This window comes from Rhinolophus hipposideros (genome assembly GCF_964194185.1).
Source record: "Rhinolophus hipposideros genome assembly, chromosome: 10".
NCBI lineage: Eukaryota > Metazoa > Chordata > Mammalia > Chiroptera > Rhinolophidae > Rhinolophus > Rhinolophus hipposideros.
Window position 1 is genome coordinate 43,318,838 of NC_138056.1, and position 15,213 is coordinate 43,334,050.

Here is a 15,213-nt window from a genome sequence, read left to right on the forward strand (position 1 = left end):
CTTTGTCCACTGGATTCCAAGGAAAAATGGGAAAGAGCTCCTTTGCCAGCTGACCCAGGTGCACTGCCAAGCAGCTTCACTGAAGTGCTTATGTCATCTTTTGTATTGAAAAATGAAAAAAGCTATATATAATTTTTTCATATATAGGCTTTATATGAAGCCTATAATTTTGTATTGAAAAATGAAAAAAGCTATATATAATTTTTTCATATATAGGCTTTATATGAAGCCTATAATTTTTTCATATAAAGCCTATACCTTATTCCTTGGGATTTAGACTTTCCAGAATTTGTCCCTGACTCCCCCCTACTGGCTTCTTCCAGCACTGCAGTGCAAAGAACCCCATCCCACACACACCAGCCCCGTCCAGGGCAGGAGTCAGTCCCTTGGGAGCCAGGCACAGGAAAGAAAGTGTTGACACCTATGACTTTCTGAGCTCTCGCCAAAATTCACACCTGTCATAGGTGGAGGGCAAGAAACATAGAAAGACTGGACATTAGGTCACAATAGACATCTGTTTTTTTTTATTCTTGCAAAATGGGCACCAAATTTCTCCTCTCAAAAAAGATCTAGGGGAAAAGGTTTTCCTATAAAACTCTTGAATAAATTTCTAAAATGAAAATGTTCAATACGTATATTGATCCATCTTTTGTTCCAGGTCCCGGGTGGAGAACAGAGGTATAGAGATGAATGAGAAACTCAAGCTCACAGTTTATGATTCAAAAATCAGCTTTTGCTCCCCACTTCTTTGCGACTCCTCTGGCTTTTCAATATGGTAAACAGATTTGCTTCTTTGGCCGGAATGAAAGATTGCAAGCTGAATCTGGCAGGACTGCCTGGGCTTTGTTGGCGAAGCTGGGAGCTGAAGAAGCCGCCACCTGTGACTAGATGGTGGTGCTGGTGAGGGGCTTGGCCATGCACCCTACTGGGCCGGTCTCTTCCTTTGTTTCTTGAGACTAGTTTAGAGGCTAACTACGGGTGCCTGAACTGACCAGGAGGGTGTCCAAAGTGAGCATGTATCCCAGATGGGGCCTCACTTCCCCAGCCCAGCCCGGCCCCGCAGAGGCTGCCCATTCAGGACATCCTGTCTCACTGCTCCTGACATGTCAGCCTCCGCTGAGCCCTAACGCTAGGCAGCTACGCCGAGAGGCTCCCTGTCTCTATTTGGGAAACCAAAAGGTCTAGACAGAGGAAGGCAAAGGCTAGTGCCTACAGGTGGCCACTCAATATAGCCCCTCAACAAACTGCAAGATTGGAATGCTTGGCCAGCTCTCACCACAGACTGTCAAACCAGCTGTCATTTCCAGTAGGGGAACTGGGTCCCCGAGGAGGGAAGATGAGGCTAGCCCAAAGCCAGATACAAATGAGTGGCTGAGCACTGGCCTGCTTATGCATTCCTACCTCCCACACTGCTTCACGCTGGTTCAGTTCACTTCCACGTGCCCAAGCACACTAACTAGGACACCTGCCACTTTGCAGAGGAAAGCCCGGGTTCCTGGTGGGAGGCCAAGCTTGCTCCATGAACCCCCCTTCCAAAGAGGGGCCCAGAGTACAATCCCTCTGGAGGTTCTCTGCCAACCTTTCCCCCTCACCCTGATGCTGCTGGGATTGCTTATCTTTCCTTGGACTTGAGCCCCTGAAGCTTCTGTTAGAGAAGGACCCAGAGCTGCTCCACCTGGAGACTCTGCTGGCTCTGGTGTCTCTTGGGCATTGCCTAGGGACCTGTGTCCCTAGCTACCACTGTACACCAGGCTCAGTCCACTGCCCCTCGCCACCTGGCTGTCCCCAGCCCTTCAGGGTCCACTGGAAGCTGGCTGACTAGCCCCTGTATGGGTTCCTCCACCCAGCATGGCCCTAGATCTACTCAACCAGCCTCCACCCAGCCAAGCCAAGTAGATGTGGAAGAATAGTGACACCTCTTCCAGACTCAAGGTACCGCCCAATTCCTGGATGTGGTCATAGCAGCACCAGCCCCTTCTTGCCTGTGGTACATGTCAGGACCACTGATGAGCACTGTTCTCCTTTCCCACCTTCAGGACCATCTGGCGGGGTTTGGGGGCTCTTTACTGGAAATGGCCATGCTCTCCCTGAGGGCATCATCCCACACTTCATCACAGGTCTAGAAGGGAGCTGAAGTGAGGGAAAGGAGGCTGCCCCTTTCTGGAACTTAGCTCCATTTTCATCAGAGCAGAAGTGCCTCAACCTTTCAGCCTGGGCCTCAGCTTCCTTCTATACCATGTTCATGACCCTGAACTTGGCCTTGTCTGCCAAACATGAAAGAAGACCTTCTCCTCTCCTGAGGGTCACATTTTTCTGCTGTGCCACAGCACAGGACAGCCTTACTGATGCTTCTCAGAAGGCCAGGCCCCAGTGTGCTTTGGACTGCAGGAAACCTTCCCTATACAAGAGCCTAATCTGAAGCTCCTTGGTGTTCTACCAACTTTCTGGGGATAGGCCCAGATTTCAGACTCAGATACTGCTCTCAGAACAAGGGAATCCAGGCTCTGTGTTCCTTTCCTCATTGAAGCCCCAGAGGGTGTCCCCAGCTCAGAGAGCCCCACACATAACCTTCAAAGCCAGAAGCTCACTTTTCCTCTTTCTACTGGCTGCCAAGGAAGGGAGGACCCTGTTTTAGGCCCCAGAGCCCTGGAAACTCACTCACAGCCCAGGGACACTGAATTCTGGGAAGGTCTTGTCTACTTGGTCTTTAGAATGAGTCTGGCCTGTTTATAATTATCCCCCTGGAGAGTCCTTGCTGCTGCTGATCATTCTGTGTCCAGCCCTGCCAGTAACGAGCAGAGGAGGACCTAGCCCCACCATAAAGACGCAGAGCTACCTACATTCTTTCTGACTTTGATACACTAGGACCAGGAGCTCCCTCTCCATTTAAAACAGGTAGATGGGGGTCCAGGACTAGTCTGTCTGCTCTTTGTTACATTCTAACCGCCAACTACTCCCCATATCGACCACTGCCTCTTCAACAACTCCTGTTTTTCTTGGGTACCAGGTATGCCAACATCCGTGCCTAAAGAGCCACAGTCCCTGATGAACAGCAACAGTAGAAAACCACATTTCCTACCACGTGATCCTTCCCCTCTCACCGTAGGTGATTGGCCTTCAGGTGGACAATTGAACCAAGGACAGTTAATCCACAGCTGTGCATAAATTAAAAGTCTTTAATTTCTATTTCTTTTGCACTTAACATTTCTTTATATGCCGAGAGGACTTAGCTAAAAAATTATGACCTAAGCCAATAGGATTCTCTCCTTCAAGAATGTGAGTTCACACACACACACACACACACACACACACACACACACACACACGGAGAAAACATGCAAAGAATTTTTCAGTCAACAAGAAGAATAAAATCAAACCTTAAGGACTCATGGCAGTTTTCTCTGCACTGTCTTCCTAAGAGCCATTTATGTTCCCCACTTCATCATGTTTCCTTCCTGACAGAAGCCACCTCAACTCTGGTGAATTCTGATGAATTGCCAATACTTGTTTCCCAGTGTCCCTTGCAGCTAGGATATGCACATGTGAGAAAATGTTGGCCCTTGGGACCATACAGAAATCTGCAGGAAGGTTCCTTCCTAATTAAAGATAAGCAAACAAACAAACAAACAGAAAAACGAAAGGACATGCCCTACCTGTGGACATGGTTGTGTCTGTATGAGGATATGTTGTCTGGAGCTGCAGTAGCCATCCTGCTACTGTTAGGGGATATAGCTGAGGAAAAACCAACCTCCTGAGGATGGCGGAACAGAAAGATAGGATGAGCCAGAGCCCTTGAGGTTGTCCCAGAGTTGCTGATTTAATCCTGGGACCCACCCCCACCCCCCACCCCTCATCCTCTGGACATCTTGTTAGTGACATATAAACCTCTTTATTATTTATGACACTTTACTGGAGAAAGAATCTCAACTGATGGAGATGTCACGAGGCAGAGTTGGACCATGCCAGGCCAACGTGTGACAAAGCAGTAACTGAGTTATACGACAAAGCCAGTTGTCTAAAGAGGAGAATAGTGTAAATATGCAAGGGACGCAGAGATATTATGAATGAGAAGGCAGAAAGACTGCCTGCCTGATCCCTCAAGCTGTTTTCCTAGTTCCGATTCCAATTCTAAGTCACATGTCATTTATTTATTAAATAATTCCAGTGAGTCTCTGTAGTTTGGAGCAGTACTTCTCAAACTTTAATGTGCATATGAATCACCTGGCAATGGTTCAGTGGGTGTAGGGTGTGGCAGTCCATGTTCTGCACTGTTTTTTTCCTAAGCTACCCGGGGATGCCAAAGCTGCGGGTCTATATACCACAATTTGAGTAGAAAGGCCTTCTAACTCAAAGCACCAACCTAAAAAGTACCAAGTAGATGGTTTTACTGCTTTAGACTCTATTTCCATACATATAAGACCTACTATGGAGTGTGAATGCACCCAGATTGTAAAATGACTTCAGGTCTGCAAGACTTAAAATACAGACAGGCTATTTCTGCTTAGAATCAAAACCTTAACATCCAGACCTGGTATCTTGCAATGTTTACATGAACGTTTGACCCCTTAAAAGTACACCATTCATAGGCTGCAGATGGGGATAATTACTCTAAAAGATTTATGAATGCAGCAATTTTTAGGAAAATCTCTCCAAAAAAAAAAGGCATTTCCCCAACCATTGTAAATAAACCCAAAACAGATCTGCAAATCTGAACAGAAGCTGTTTTTGCAATGCATCTTGCAAAAATCAACAATCACATCAATTGCTTTTGGATCAAAAAATCTTTTTTAAAGATCTTTTTTGGTAAGTGTTTAAGTTACATCCACATTTCACACCACACAATAAAAAATATCGCAGATGAAACAGAGTTAACCATAACATACAAATCAAACCACAAACCTACTGGAGGAAGATACAGGTGAATATTATTTGATATAAGGCTAGGAAAGGACTTTATAGAGATAAAAGGAAACAAAGAAACCCAAGTAGAAAAGACTGGTATAGTTCTTTACATTCCTTTTAAATGCTAAGTCTCAAATAGCACCATAAACAATATTTAACAACAACGTGAGGTAAATGAATGCTACAAATAAAGCAAAGGGCTAATAAAAGTCATTTATATACATAAGAAAAGCACTAAAATCCTAATAGGAAAAAAGTATAGACTATGAATAGATGAGGATGAGGTAAGCACCCAGGGACCCAAGGTGATTAGTGGGTTGTGTGGAAGAAAATATTAGAACAATTTTTTAAACTGCCCTTTAAAAATCTCTACTTTGGGGAATGTTTTATAATTTACATATATTAGGACAATACCACATAAATGAATATGACTATATGGAGAATGAATTTTTTTTCAGATAGGGATGTGAGATCCAAAGTTTGAAGACCGTACAGAAGAGTAAATACTAAACTAATGAAAAAAAAAGACTGTTTAGTTTTCCTACTGAACAAAGAAATGCAGAAAACGATAAAAGGAAAACATTTTCCCTATGAAATTAGGAACACTGTCTTTTTAAAATCTTAGTGATTACTGTTTGATAAGGACACACAAATGCCCTGCTAATGCAGATATAAACAGGCAAAATCTTTCTGAAAAATGGTTTGGAAAAATGTATCAAAAGGCTTAAAGATGTTAATACCTTTGGATTAGAATTGCCCAATTTAGCAAGCTGCATGGGACACGCTTATTAAAAATGTTTCACTGCTTGTCTAAAATTCAAATTTAATTGAGCACCCTGTATTTTGTCTGTTAACCTTACTTTAACTCTATTATACCACTTTTAGGACTCTATCTTAAGGAAAGATCTAAAGACACATATTTGTGGACAAAGACATTCTCTGTAGCAATGCCGTATATTAGTGAAAGATTAGAAATAATCTGTCAATATTAGAGAAATGGTCACACAAATTCAGGCACATCCATACAAGATGAAAAGTCCATAGTTACTACAAACTACACAGTAAAGAAGAAAAATATCAGCTATTCTCTGTACTCTGGGATGACTGGGCTTTTGCAGGGGAAGACATTTCAATGACTCTCTTGGTTATAAGAGTGAGAGTCTCTTATGGTGTGGTAAGGTCCTGAGCGGAGCTGAGAGGGAGCATTTAAAATAAGAAGGTGCAAAACTGGTCTGAAGCCTAATGAAGTGTTCAGGGAACAGTGGAGAAGGCTCTGTCTGGGAGGTACCAAAGGAAACAAGGCACCTGGTGACAGGCCAGCCCAAGGACAGAGAGTCAACAAGTGACTCTAGAGAGCGATCATGGCTGAGAGAAATTGGGAATGGGTAATGTCCAATATCCTATATTTGGTTTTAAGTTTTGTTTTCTGCACTGGAATGTTCCTCGTGTAAGATCACCATCCCTTACTTGCAACTCTGAAACCCAAAAAAGCTCTGAAAACCAAAAGGTTTTTTGTTTTTTAAATAATGTTGGTGCCAAACTTATTTGGCAGCAAAACCTGACCTGAACAGGCAGCAGAATATTTACAGTCTTTCTTTATCCCACTACACGTGGATACTCATAAGTTTTTCTAAAGAAATGTCAATGTGTTTCCTGCCCTGTATGTGCTAGAGATGGTATATATTATTACACAATATATGTGCACTATCTCACCTTTCGAAAGCTTAGTAAGTTCTGAGTTCTAAAACTCATCTGGACCCAAGGGTGTCAGAATGAGGGGCTGTGGCCCTCAGTTTTCTGAGGCTTCATGAAATTATCTATAAACACTGCAGCCTCAGTCAGCAGCACAAGCAGGAATGTAGGGAGGGGTCAGTGTCCATGCCCGGGGTAAAGCGACTAGAGGAAGGTGCAGCTGTACAGAGCGGTGGGCAAGATGGTCAGAAAGGCCTCGGGAGAAGCCAGAATCAGCACTATGGAGCTGAGAGTACAGTCACAGCCAGAAGGCTCCTCGTGGAACTCTAGGAAAGCAAGGAGGGACCCTTCGGCTAGAGGACAGGAGGGAGAGAACTAACTACTAAAGCCATTTCCCCCCTTGCAACTCCCAACCATGGTTTTAAACAAGTGAGTGGAGAAGCAATGGGGATTTCTATCATTATCAGCACAAGCTGAGGGGACCACCAAGGACTGTCTTCATTTGGGGGAAGAGATGAGGAGCAGGTTTTCAAACCTAAACTGTAACAGGCCCATCTGAGACCCACTCAGTTACCTTCTCCACCTTCCTCTCTATGCAATATCTGCTTGTATTAAATTCCTATCAATACCTTAACAAATCACCACAAACTAAGTGGTTTATAACAACACAAATGTCTTATCTTATAGTTCTGGTGGTTGGAAGTCCAAAAATGGGTCTCACTGGGCTAAATTCAAGGTGTTGGTTGGGCTGCGTTCCTTCTGGAGGCCCTAGAGGAGAGTGCGCTTTTCCAGCTCCTAGCAGCTGCCTGCATTCCTTGGCTCTTGGCCCCCATTCATCTTCAAAGCCAGCAGCAGAAATCACAGTCACTCTGACACTGACTCTGCCTCCTCCCTCCACTGATAAGGACTCCAGTGATAACACTGGGCCCACCTGGATAATCCAGGCTACTTACTCTCCCTATTTTAAACTCAGCTGATTAGCAACTGTAATTCCACTTGCTATGTTCCCCCCTTTGCCATGTAAGATAACTTATTCACTGGTTCTGGCAATTAGGCATCTTTGGGAGGCTATTATTCTCCCTACCACACTGGTACAGGTACCGTGTTCCCCCCACAATAAGACCAAGCCAGACAATCAGCTCTAATGAGTCTTTCGGAGCAAAAATTAATATAAATCCGGACTTATGTTATATTATATAAGCCCGGGTCTTATACTACAATATAATAAGACCAGACCTTCTATTAATTTTTGCTCCAACAGACGCATTAGAGCTGATTGTCTGGCTAGGTCTTATTTTTGGGAAAACACGGTGTATTACAGAACAGCAGACAGACAGCCTTCATAATGAAAATATTAAATAACACATGTAATGAATGTAATAAAGAATTCTTCTGTGTTCAGAGGAAGGCATGGAGATGAGACTATTGAAGGAGGCCTCCTGAACAGGAAGTAGGCTAGGACATTTGGGATGTAACCTGTAACAAATGACATGGCCTATCAACAAGGGTGTCTCAACATCCTTGGTCTGTGGTTTCTAACACCAAGCCCTCCCTCCCAATTTAGTGATCCTGTTCCTGCCTTCCTAACTGCCTTCCTAACTCTATGCATACTTTCCAATTTTGACTCAGGTTTACAAGGCTCTAGCTTTAGAAGACTGCATCCCAGATTTCATCCTCAAACTCAGCTTAGGTAATCACATGCTTCCCTGGGCTCCCCAGGTCCCTCCCTCCAGCCCTCAAATAGATGCATTAGAGATCACCTCCTCAGTGGGCTAGACCCTTGCCTGACCCATTCCCAGATAGTACTATTCTCTTAATGTTGACCAGCTGGTCTCCACAGGGAGAAAGGTGGGTAACCAGAGCCACATATTTACAGCTTTGGTAACTCATCCGCTTCCTTTAGAGACTAGCAGGTGTACAGGTTTGATCTAGAAAGAACAGGAGGAGGAGAGTAAAGAAAGCTACATTCTACTCTAGGGACAGGAAGCATTTCTAGGGCAAGAAGGTCTGAAGAGTAGCAGCAGCAGTAAAGAAATGACTGAGATGACAAAGTTCTCATCTGTTGTAAGGAACAAGGAGCAGAGGGGAGGATACAGCTGATCTGAGGGCAGACACCCCAGCTAGAGATTATAACTCAGTAAGTGGTATGGATAATTTGGGGGTGGGGGTGGGGGCAGGGAATCTTCTATGTTTGCTCTCCTCTGGCCCAGGATTTAACCCTTCTCAGGAGAGAGGGGCTCCACTGGAGTGCACAGGTAGCTTAAGCTGTTTCATTGGGTTCTACCCTCCTCCTGGGAAGGACCACCCTGCAGGTGTCGACCAAAGCTGGATGGGAAGCAAGAAAAGACTAGAAGGTGCACAGAAGCAGTAACAGCCCCAGGCAGTGGTGGCACTTCATGGGCTCCGTGATTATGTTCCCCAAACAGGCCACGGGCCTACTCACCAAGCTCTCCTGGAACCACTCCTTTATGTAGGCAGCTGTGGGGCCTGGGATCTGGCTCAGGATGGCTGCTCTCTCCTGAGGATGTTCCAGCATCTCCAGGGCCAGCCTCAGGTCCTCGACGAGATGGAGCACTGGGAAGGGGTTCATGTAGGGTGCAGGGGAGGCCAGTCCAGGCTCACAGTTACCATCACTAATCTCTGCACCTGGTTTAGCGCCTGGAACAAGAGAGAGGTGGGAACCTTAGTAAGAAAGGTGGACGCCATGGGCAGGGAACCATAAAGAGCAAAGGTAGTGAAAGGAGAAGGGGAAGGGATGCCTAAGAGGCCTAGAGGACCACTTTGACCTCAACAGAAGCACTCACAAAGTAAACTTCGCAGAAATCATCTTTACCCTAGGCTGGGCATGATAGGAAGAGACCTGTCAGAGGTGGATGGCTGTGCCCACGGGCACCGACATATGGAAGCTCATACCCTTACACAACTGCGAAAACACAGCCAGCCCTCATCAGTGACCAAAAACATGCTAGCTCAACAATGAGATGCATTCTTCAGCTTTTAGATTAATACACTTGCTTTCCTTTAAGTTAATTGGTAGACTGCACAGATGCCACCAAAATTCCTCCCTCCTTTGTATATGCATTCCACTCCTCTCATCCGAGGTGGCTCCTGAATCTGGGCTGGCCTAGTGACGCTCTGATCAATAGAATGCAACGGAAGTGACGCTATGCCAATTCCGGTGAGGGTTTAGCGAACAGGACTCTTTCTGGATCTTCCCAGTTGGGAGAGCTCTATATCCCCTGACTAGCTCACACTTTTAACCTATCTTAACTACTCTGTGTACCCACATCTCATCTCCCCATTATGGGCTGTGAGGTCTCCGAGGGCAGAGTCCCTGTCATAGTTAGCGGAGTTCCCAGCACCATGCCCCTGCCCAGTAGAAGTTCAAGGAGAATATGACTGAAAGTCTGCATGTATGTTTGGATGAATAGCTAAGAGGAAGAGTGCTTGGACTTCCTCAGAGATCCAGTATATTGGGCCAGCTCTTTCTAATTTGATATGTCCCAAATAGGACTGTTTTTGCCTTTCTAAATTCCATCATTAAAAAAAAAAAGTCTGCTTTGCATATTTTTGAAACCAAAACTGGGGCGACACAGTCTAACAAAGGATTTCCGATTTCCATGCCTCTTTCAGCAGTAAGAAATACTTTTGAAAATATGGTTTAGACAGCAGAATTTCTAGGGCATTTGGGTTGTTCATAAGGCCAACAGGATAAAATATTTGAAATCAGGCTTCTGCTGGAAAATGCGGGCTGTACGCCACCATATCCACGGTTACACTGCAGGTCTGACGTCTAGTTCCAGGTCCCTTTCCTCTCCTAGGAGCCAACCTCCTACTTACCGTGGCAGTCTCTGGAAGGCGAAATCCACACAGGAGGAAACAATTACCATCTGATTACTGGTTTGCTTTCTGAAACTGCAGGATAGAGGGAATCGTGGATCACAACCCACAAATAAGTCCGTGGCTCTGGGGAGCTAGGAACCTGTTCGAACCCCCCCTCCCCCCCGGTGGGCGCCCAGCCCTCCAGCTCCTACAAATCCAATTTAGAGTTGACTAGGGAAGTGCCCTAGGCAAACTTCAGGCAAGAAAATGGACAGAAGCAGAGCAAGACCCCCAAGCTCCTCTCCATCCTGAACACACTCCAATATACACACACAAACATACACACCCCTTTATAAATACAGGATGAGTCAGGCCAAAAGCAGGTCAGTAGACTGAGATTTTTCATTAAGTATATCACTCTGTGGCCTTGGACAACATGAAATGGAAAAACAAGCACACACATACCCGTATACCAGCAATTATAACAATTATAAATGCATTAAACTCATCTATTTAAACTCAAACACTTGAATAATAGAATAAAAGAAATCTAGTGCTTTGATGCTATCAAGAGAGACACACAAAAAAATTAAAACACCGAATGACTGAAGTATAAAGCATTCAAAAAGATAAAACTATTTAGGTATTCTGATCAGACTATTAAAAACAGACACACACAGGCACGCACACACATACACAGCCACTGGATAAAATGATAAAAATAAATTTTAAAACCATCTGAATAATCCTATAAAAAATTGTACCATAATATAAATTTTTTTCCACAAAGAAAATACCAGACCAAAATACTTTTACAAGTTAATTCTATCAAACCTTTAGAAGTAAATAATTCTAATCTACATTGTTCAGTATAGAAAATGAGGGAATGCTCCCGGCTCACTCAATAAAGAGAACCTGACAGTACAACTTGTAGTTCAGAGGGTGAATGGTGAGTCTGGAATTGTATAACTTGGCAGTCCTGAGTACTACAAAGAACAATTATAAACGTTCTCACTGATGAACTTAGATTACCAATGTCTAAACACAAATTTACAAAACCAAATCCCAGTGTGTAAAAAAGATAGCACATTGTGACCATCTCCCTTGGGAATGACAGATCAAGCAGACCCAAAAAGAAAATGAAAAATAAAGAGGTGATATATCAGAACAATAAAGGACATAGAGAACTATACCCCAGACAACTAGAGATGGCACATGGTGTTCCAGCACACATTAAGCATTTTACCAAAACTGACCACAGACAAGGCCATACAGGAAGTCTCAACGAAAATCAGGAACTGTTATTAGGGATATCTATTCCTGTTTCCATATTTCCGTGGGAAGGGAGGGTGGTTTCAATCCCCTGCCTCCCCTCATTCAATTTTTCCTCCAAAGGAGGAGTGCCTCTTCTGACGACAGAGCTGAAAGAAAGAATCCTCTGCAAAGCTGCCCATTCCTGGATACAAGCAGGATCCTGGGGGATGCTTTCTGAGACCAGCTCTGCCCCAGCAAGGAGGAAATCTGTAGTTTGGGATTAAGTTCAATTTGAGGTGTGTTTGTAGGATGGGTGATAAGCAAGATCCTAATTGTGGTTAACTTTCCTAACCAGTAAAACTAATAATAAAGTTGATATTTTGGTCTCCCTTTATCTGACCCCTTTGTCTATTCCTCCACTGGTTTAAAACTAAGGAGGAAAAGAAAGGGATTTTGTTTATTGATCATGGTGCTAGGCAGAATCATGACACCATCCCCCCACCCCCGCCCAAAGATATTCACATCCTAATCCCTGGAACATGTGAATGTGTTACCTTAAGTGTCAAAAGGGACTTTACAGATGTGACTCAGGGTCATGATATGGGATATTATCCCGAATTATTATCACATGGGCTCTTAAATGAGAAGAGAAAGGCAGAAGATTGGGTTGAGAGATGTGACATGCGGACTCTACTGGCCACTGCTGGCTTTGAAGGCAGAGGAAGGGATTCGTGAGCCAAGGAAGGTAACAGCATTATACCAGCAATAGTGCAGGTAATGGCAAGCTAGTTGTACAGGCAAAACCCTCCAAGAACACCCAAAGATACAAAAATACACATACACACACTTTTTAATGCAACGGAATTGAAGGAAACCGTCAGAGCTCAGAACCTTAGGGGTAAGAGAGCATTTGCACCGGTGTTTGCCCTGTAGGCCACTGCCAATTCCCCGATGTCCTAATATCTGGGCTTGAATGGGCCACTTGGGGACAGGAGAAAAAGCTTAGGGCCCGAGTGACAGGAGAGATTGGATGGGAGAGCTCTGCATAAAGCCAGGAAGCAAAAGGGCAATATGCTCAGTAAATCAACTGGGAAAAAAAAGAGAATGATGGCTATTGAACAGTGCTTGTCACTGTGGGCCATTTCAGCAGCGTTACACAAAGGGCAGCCTTGGACATCTGAGCCTGCTAGATACCTCTCAACTTTCACTCTGATTCTTAAGGTCAAAGTCATAGCAAAACACTTTCAACCTGAGTACCGAACAGGAATCAGACAACTCTGTTACTGATGACTGGTATATAATTATCTGCTATATACTGGTATATACGAGACCAACTCCCTGTTCTGAGCATGGACCCATCATTACAGGCCACGGCGAATAATCTCAGTCTTGATCAGGACTTACTCGGCCCCCAATCTTTAAATATTAAAAACAAAACAAAAAAAAAAAAAAAAAAAAAACTCAGACACAATCAGAATTGTCAGAAAAACCCAGACAGAGCAAACTCCTTTTTAACTATCATAAAACCAGTCTCCTCTTTACTATTTCTCATCGATGGGTACAGCTTGCAGATAATCACATGAATAACATCCTGCCATGGTGAAGAGGAATAAATGGCCCTCTGTGTCCTCACCATGGGGTTCTCTGATCCTTTTATAGAAGTGGCCTCACAGAGCAGCCACTGAACCTGTTAGCCCATAAAGTAAGCCCTATGCAAAGTTTGCATATGTGGCAGTTACTCTGGGCCATACAGGGATGTAAATAAGCAATACATAGTTCAATCAATTGCCAATAGTGTAATAATGCTAGTATTATTTGCAGGCAAATCACAGGGACTACACAGGAGGAAGACCAGATCAAAGGCTAACGTACTAGAAGCTACAATGATCTTTTGTACTAGAAACAAATCATTTTGACAAGAGTCCTGGAGTCTTTAATAGTTACCTCTCCCCAATTTTCTGGCATAAAATTCCAGGGTTCTAATCGAATAGTCACACCTGGGATAGAATTATTCAGGTTTCAAGAATTCAACTTTACAGAAAGTTTCATTTAAAAGTCCTATTTCTGCTTACAAGCATTCCCTTTTCTCATACCTCCAGAGCCACGGAGTGCCTTGAGATGAGTCACACAGTATGGCTCAGGTGTAGTACGTGGCACTTGAGCATCAGGATGTCCTCTCAGAGTAGCCCTGTCCTGCTTGTCTATAGGAGTGATAACCTCCTGCATGGTTTGCATTGATTGGAGGAAGGGGCACTTTATTTTTGCATTAAATGCTTAGTTACATAAACACTGATGCCACGTGCTCCCCTAATTGTACTCTTTTTGGAAAGAGTTTTGGAAAGTGAACAATACCTAGAATACTATAGAATAATGAATAAAGGAAAATTCCTTGTTATATAGTATTATGATTATGAATAATCATTACTGAAGGAATTGTGTTTGTTTTAGTAGGAATCCATGTTGTTTTTGCATAAATGGTTGCTATTTGGGCTGTGCAGGAAGCCCATAACATTTTCTTCCATTGATGTAAGTGGTGATTGTGTTTTCAGAAAGAGAGAATACAGTTCTTGGGTATTCATTTGAGCACTTTAACAGATGCAAAAGCAATTGTGTTTTGGTAATGTTGGCACTACTTGATATCGTTTGACTTCAAATTAATAAAAGAATAGAATTATGGAAAGGAATGTTTAAATGTTCACACAAAAATGTCATTTCTGCAGGATCTGAGGTGTCACAATGTGGTGCCACAGTTTTGAACTTTCTTTGAGCTGTGCCACATTTTAAGCAAAGGAAATCTAACGTGTAAGAGAGATGAGAGCAAAGCCACGCTGGGTAAGGGATTGGGAACAAGAACAGAACTGGACCTTCCTCCCAATGAACACTTCTCCTTAGACAGCCACACAGAGCCCCCGGCGCTCTACTACACACCATCATAAAATCAATACAGAAATGAAAAGAGCCCAGCAGAGGTGAAATAATACAAAGCTGCCTCCTGACTCCCAAGCACACTGGAGACCAGCTGGGGAAGTGAGCTGACATCTGCATTAGGAGGCAAAGTCAGCTAGACTTTGAATTTCAGCTCAACTGTAAGAAGCCATGATGTGCTCTGAAGAATTTATAATAAAATCAATCTTATTGCACCCAAACTGCCTCGCAGCCAGGATCCAAACTGTTATATGCATGTTATCATATGGTACATCCACCCTGTCTCAATAGAGACCTAAACTCACACCAGATACCAGAGTTCTAGAAGTCTGTACTCTTAAAAAAGAGATGGTATGCACAATAAAATAAAATAAATTTAATGAAGGGCTTCTATCTGTGCCAGAAAGAAAAGTAAAATGAGAGAAAGCAGTTTCTCAGGTGTGGAGGACGAGCCGTCAGTCGTTAGAATGCCCTGCCTGTACCTGCAATGATCCCGTCCATCTGCTCCAGGGCAGCTTCCAGCGCATGACTGGCATCAGAAGCCATGACTCCTTCTCCCTGCTTAATCTCCTCCTTCTCTCACTGAAAATTCAAATATAAAACAAAGGAAAAATTACA

General features: G+C 43.8%; 1 protein-coding gene across 2 annotated transcripts in view; it reads right to left on the minus strand.

Moving 5' to 3' along the window:
* Window positions 1–15,213, minus strand: part of PPFIBP2 (PPFIA binding protein 2) — a 124,007-nt gene that overhangs the window by 76,617 nt on the left and 32,177 nt on the right. For both annotated transcript variants that reach the window (XM_081063400.1, XM_081063410.1), the window contains exons 2-3: window positions 15,078–15,177; window positions 9,038–9,252 (exon numbers count right to left, since the gene is read on the minus strand). In XM_081063400.1, the coding sequence (XP_080919526.1) occupies window positions 9,038–9,252; window positions 15,078–15,141 (279 nt within the window). In that variant the 5' untranslated portion in view covers window positions 15,142–15,177. The remainder of the gene's footprint in view (window positions 1–9,037; window positions 9,253–15,077; window positions 15,178–15,213) is intronic.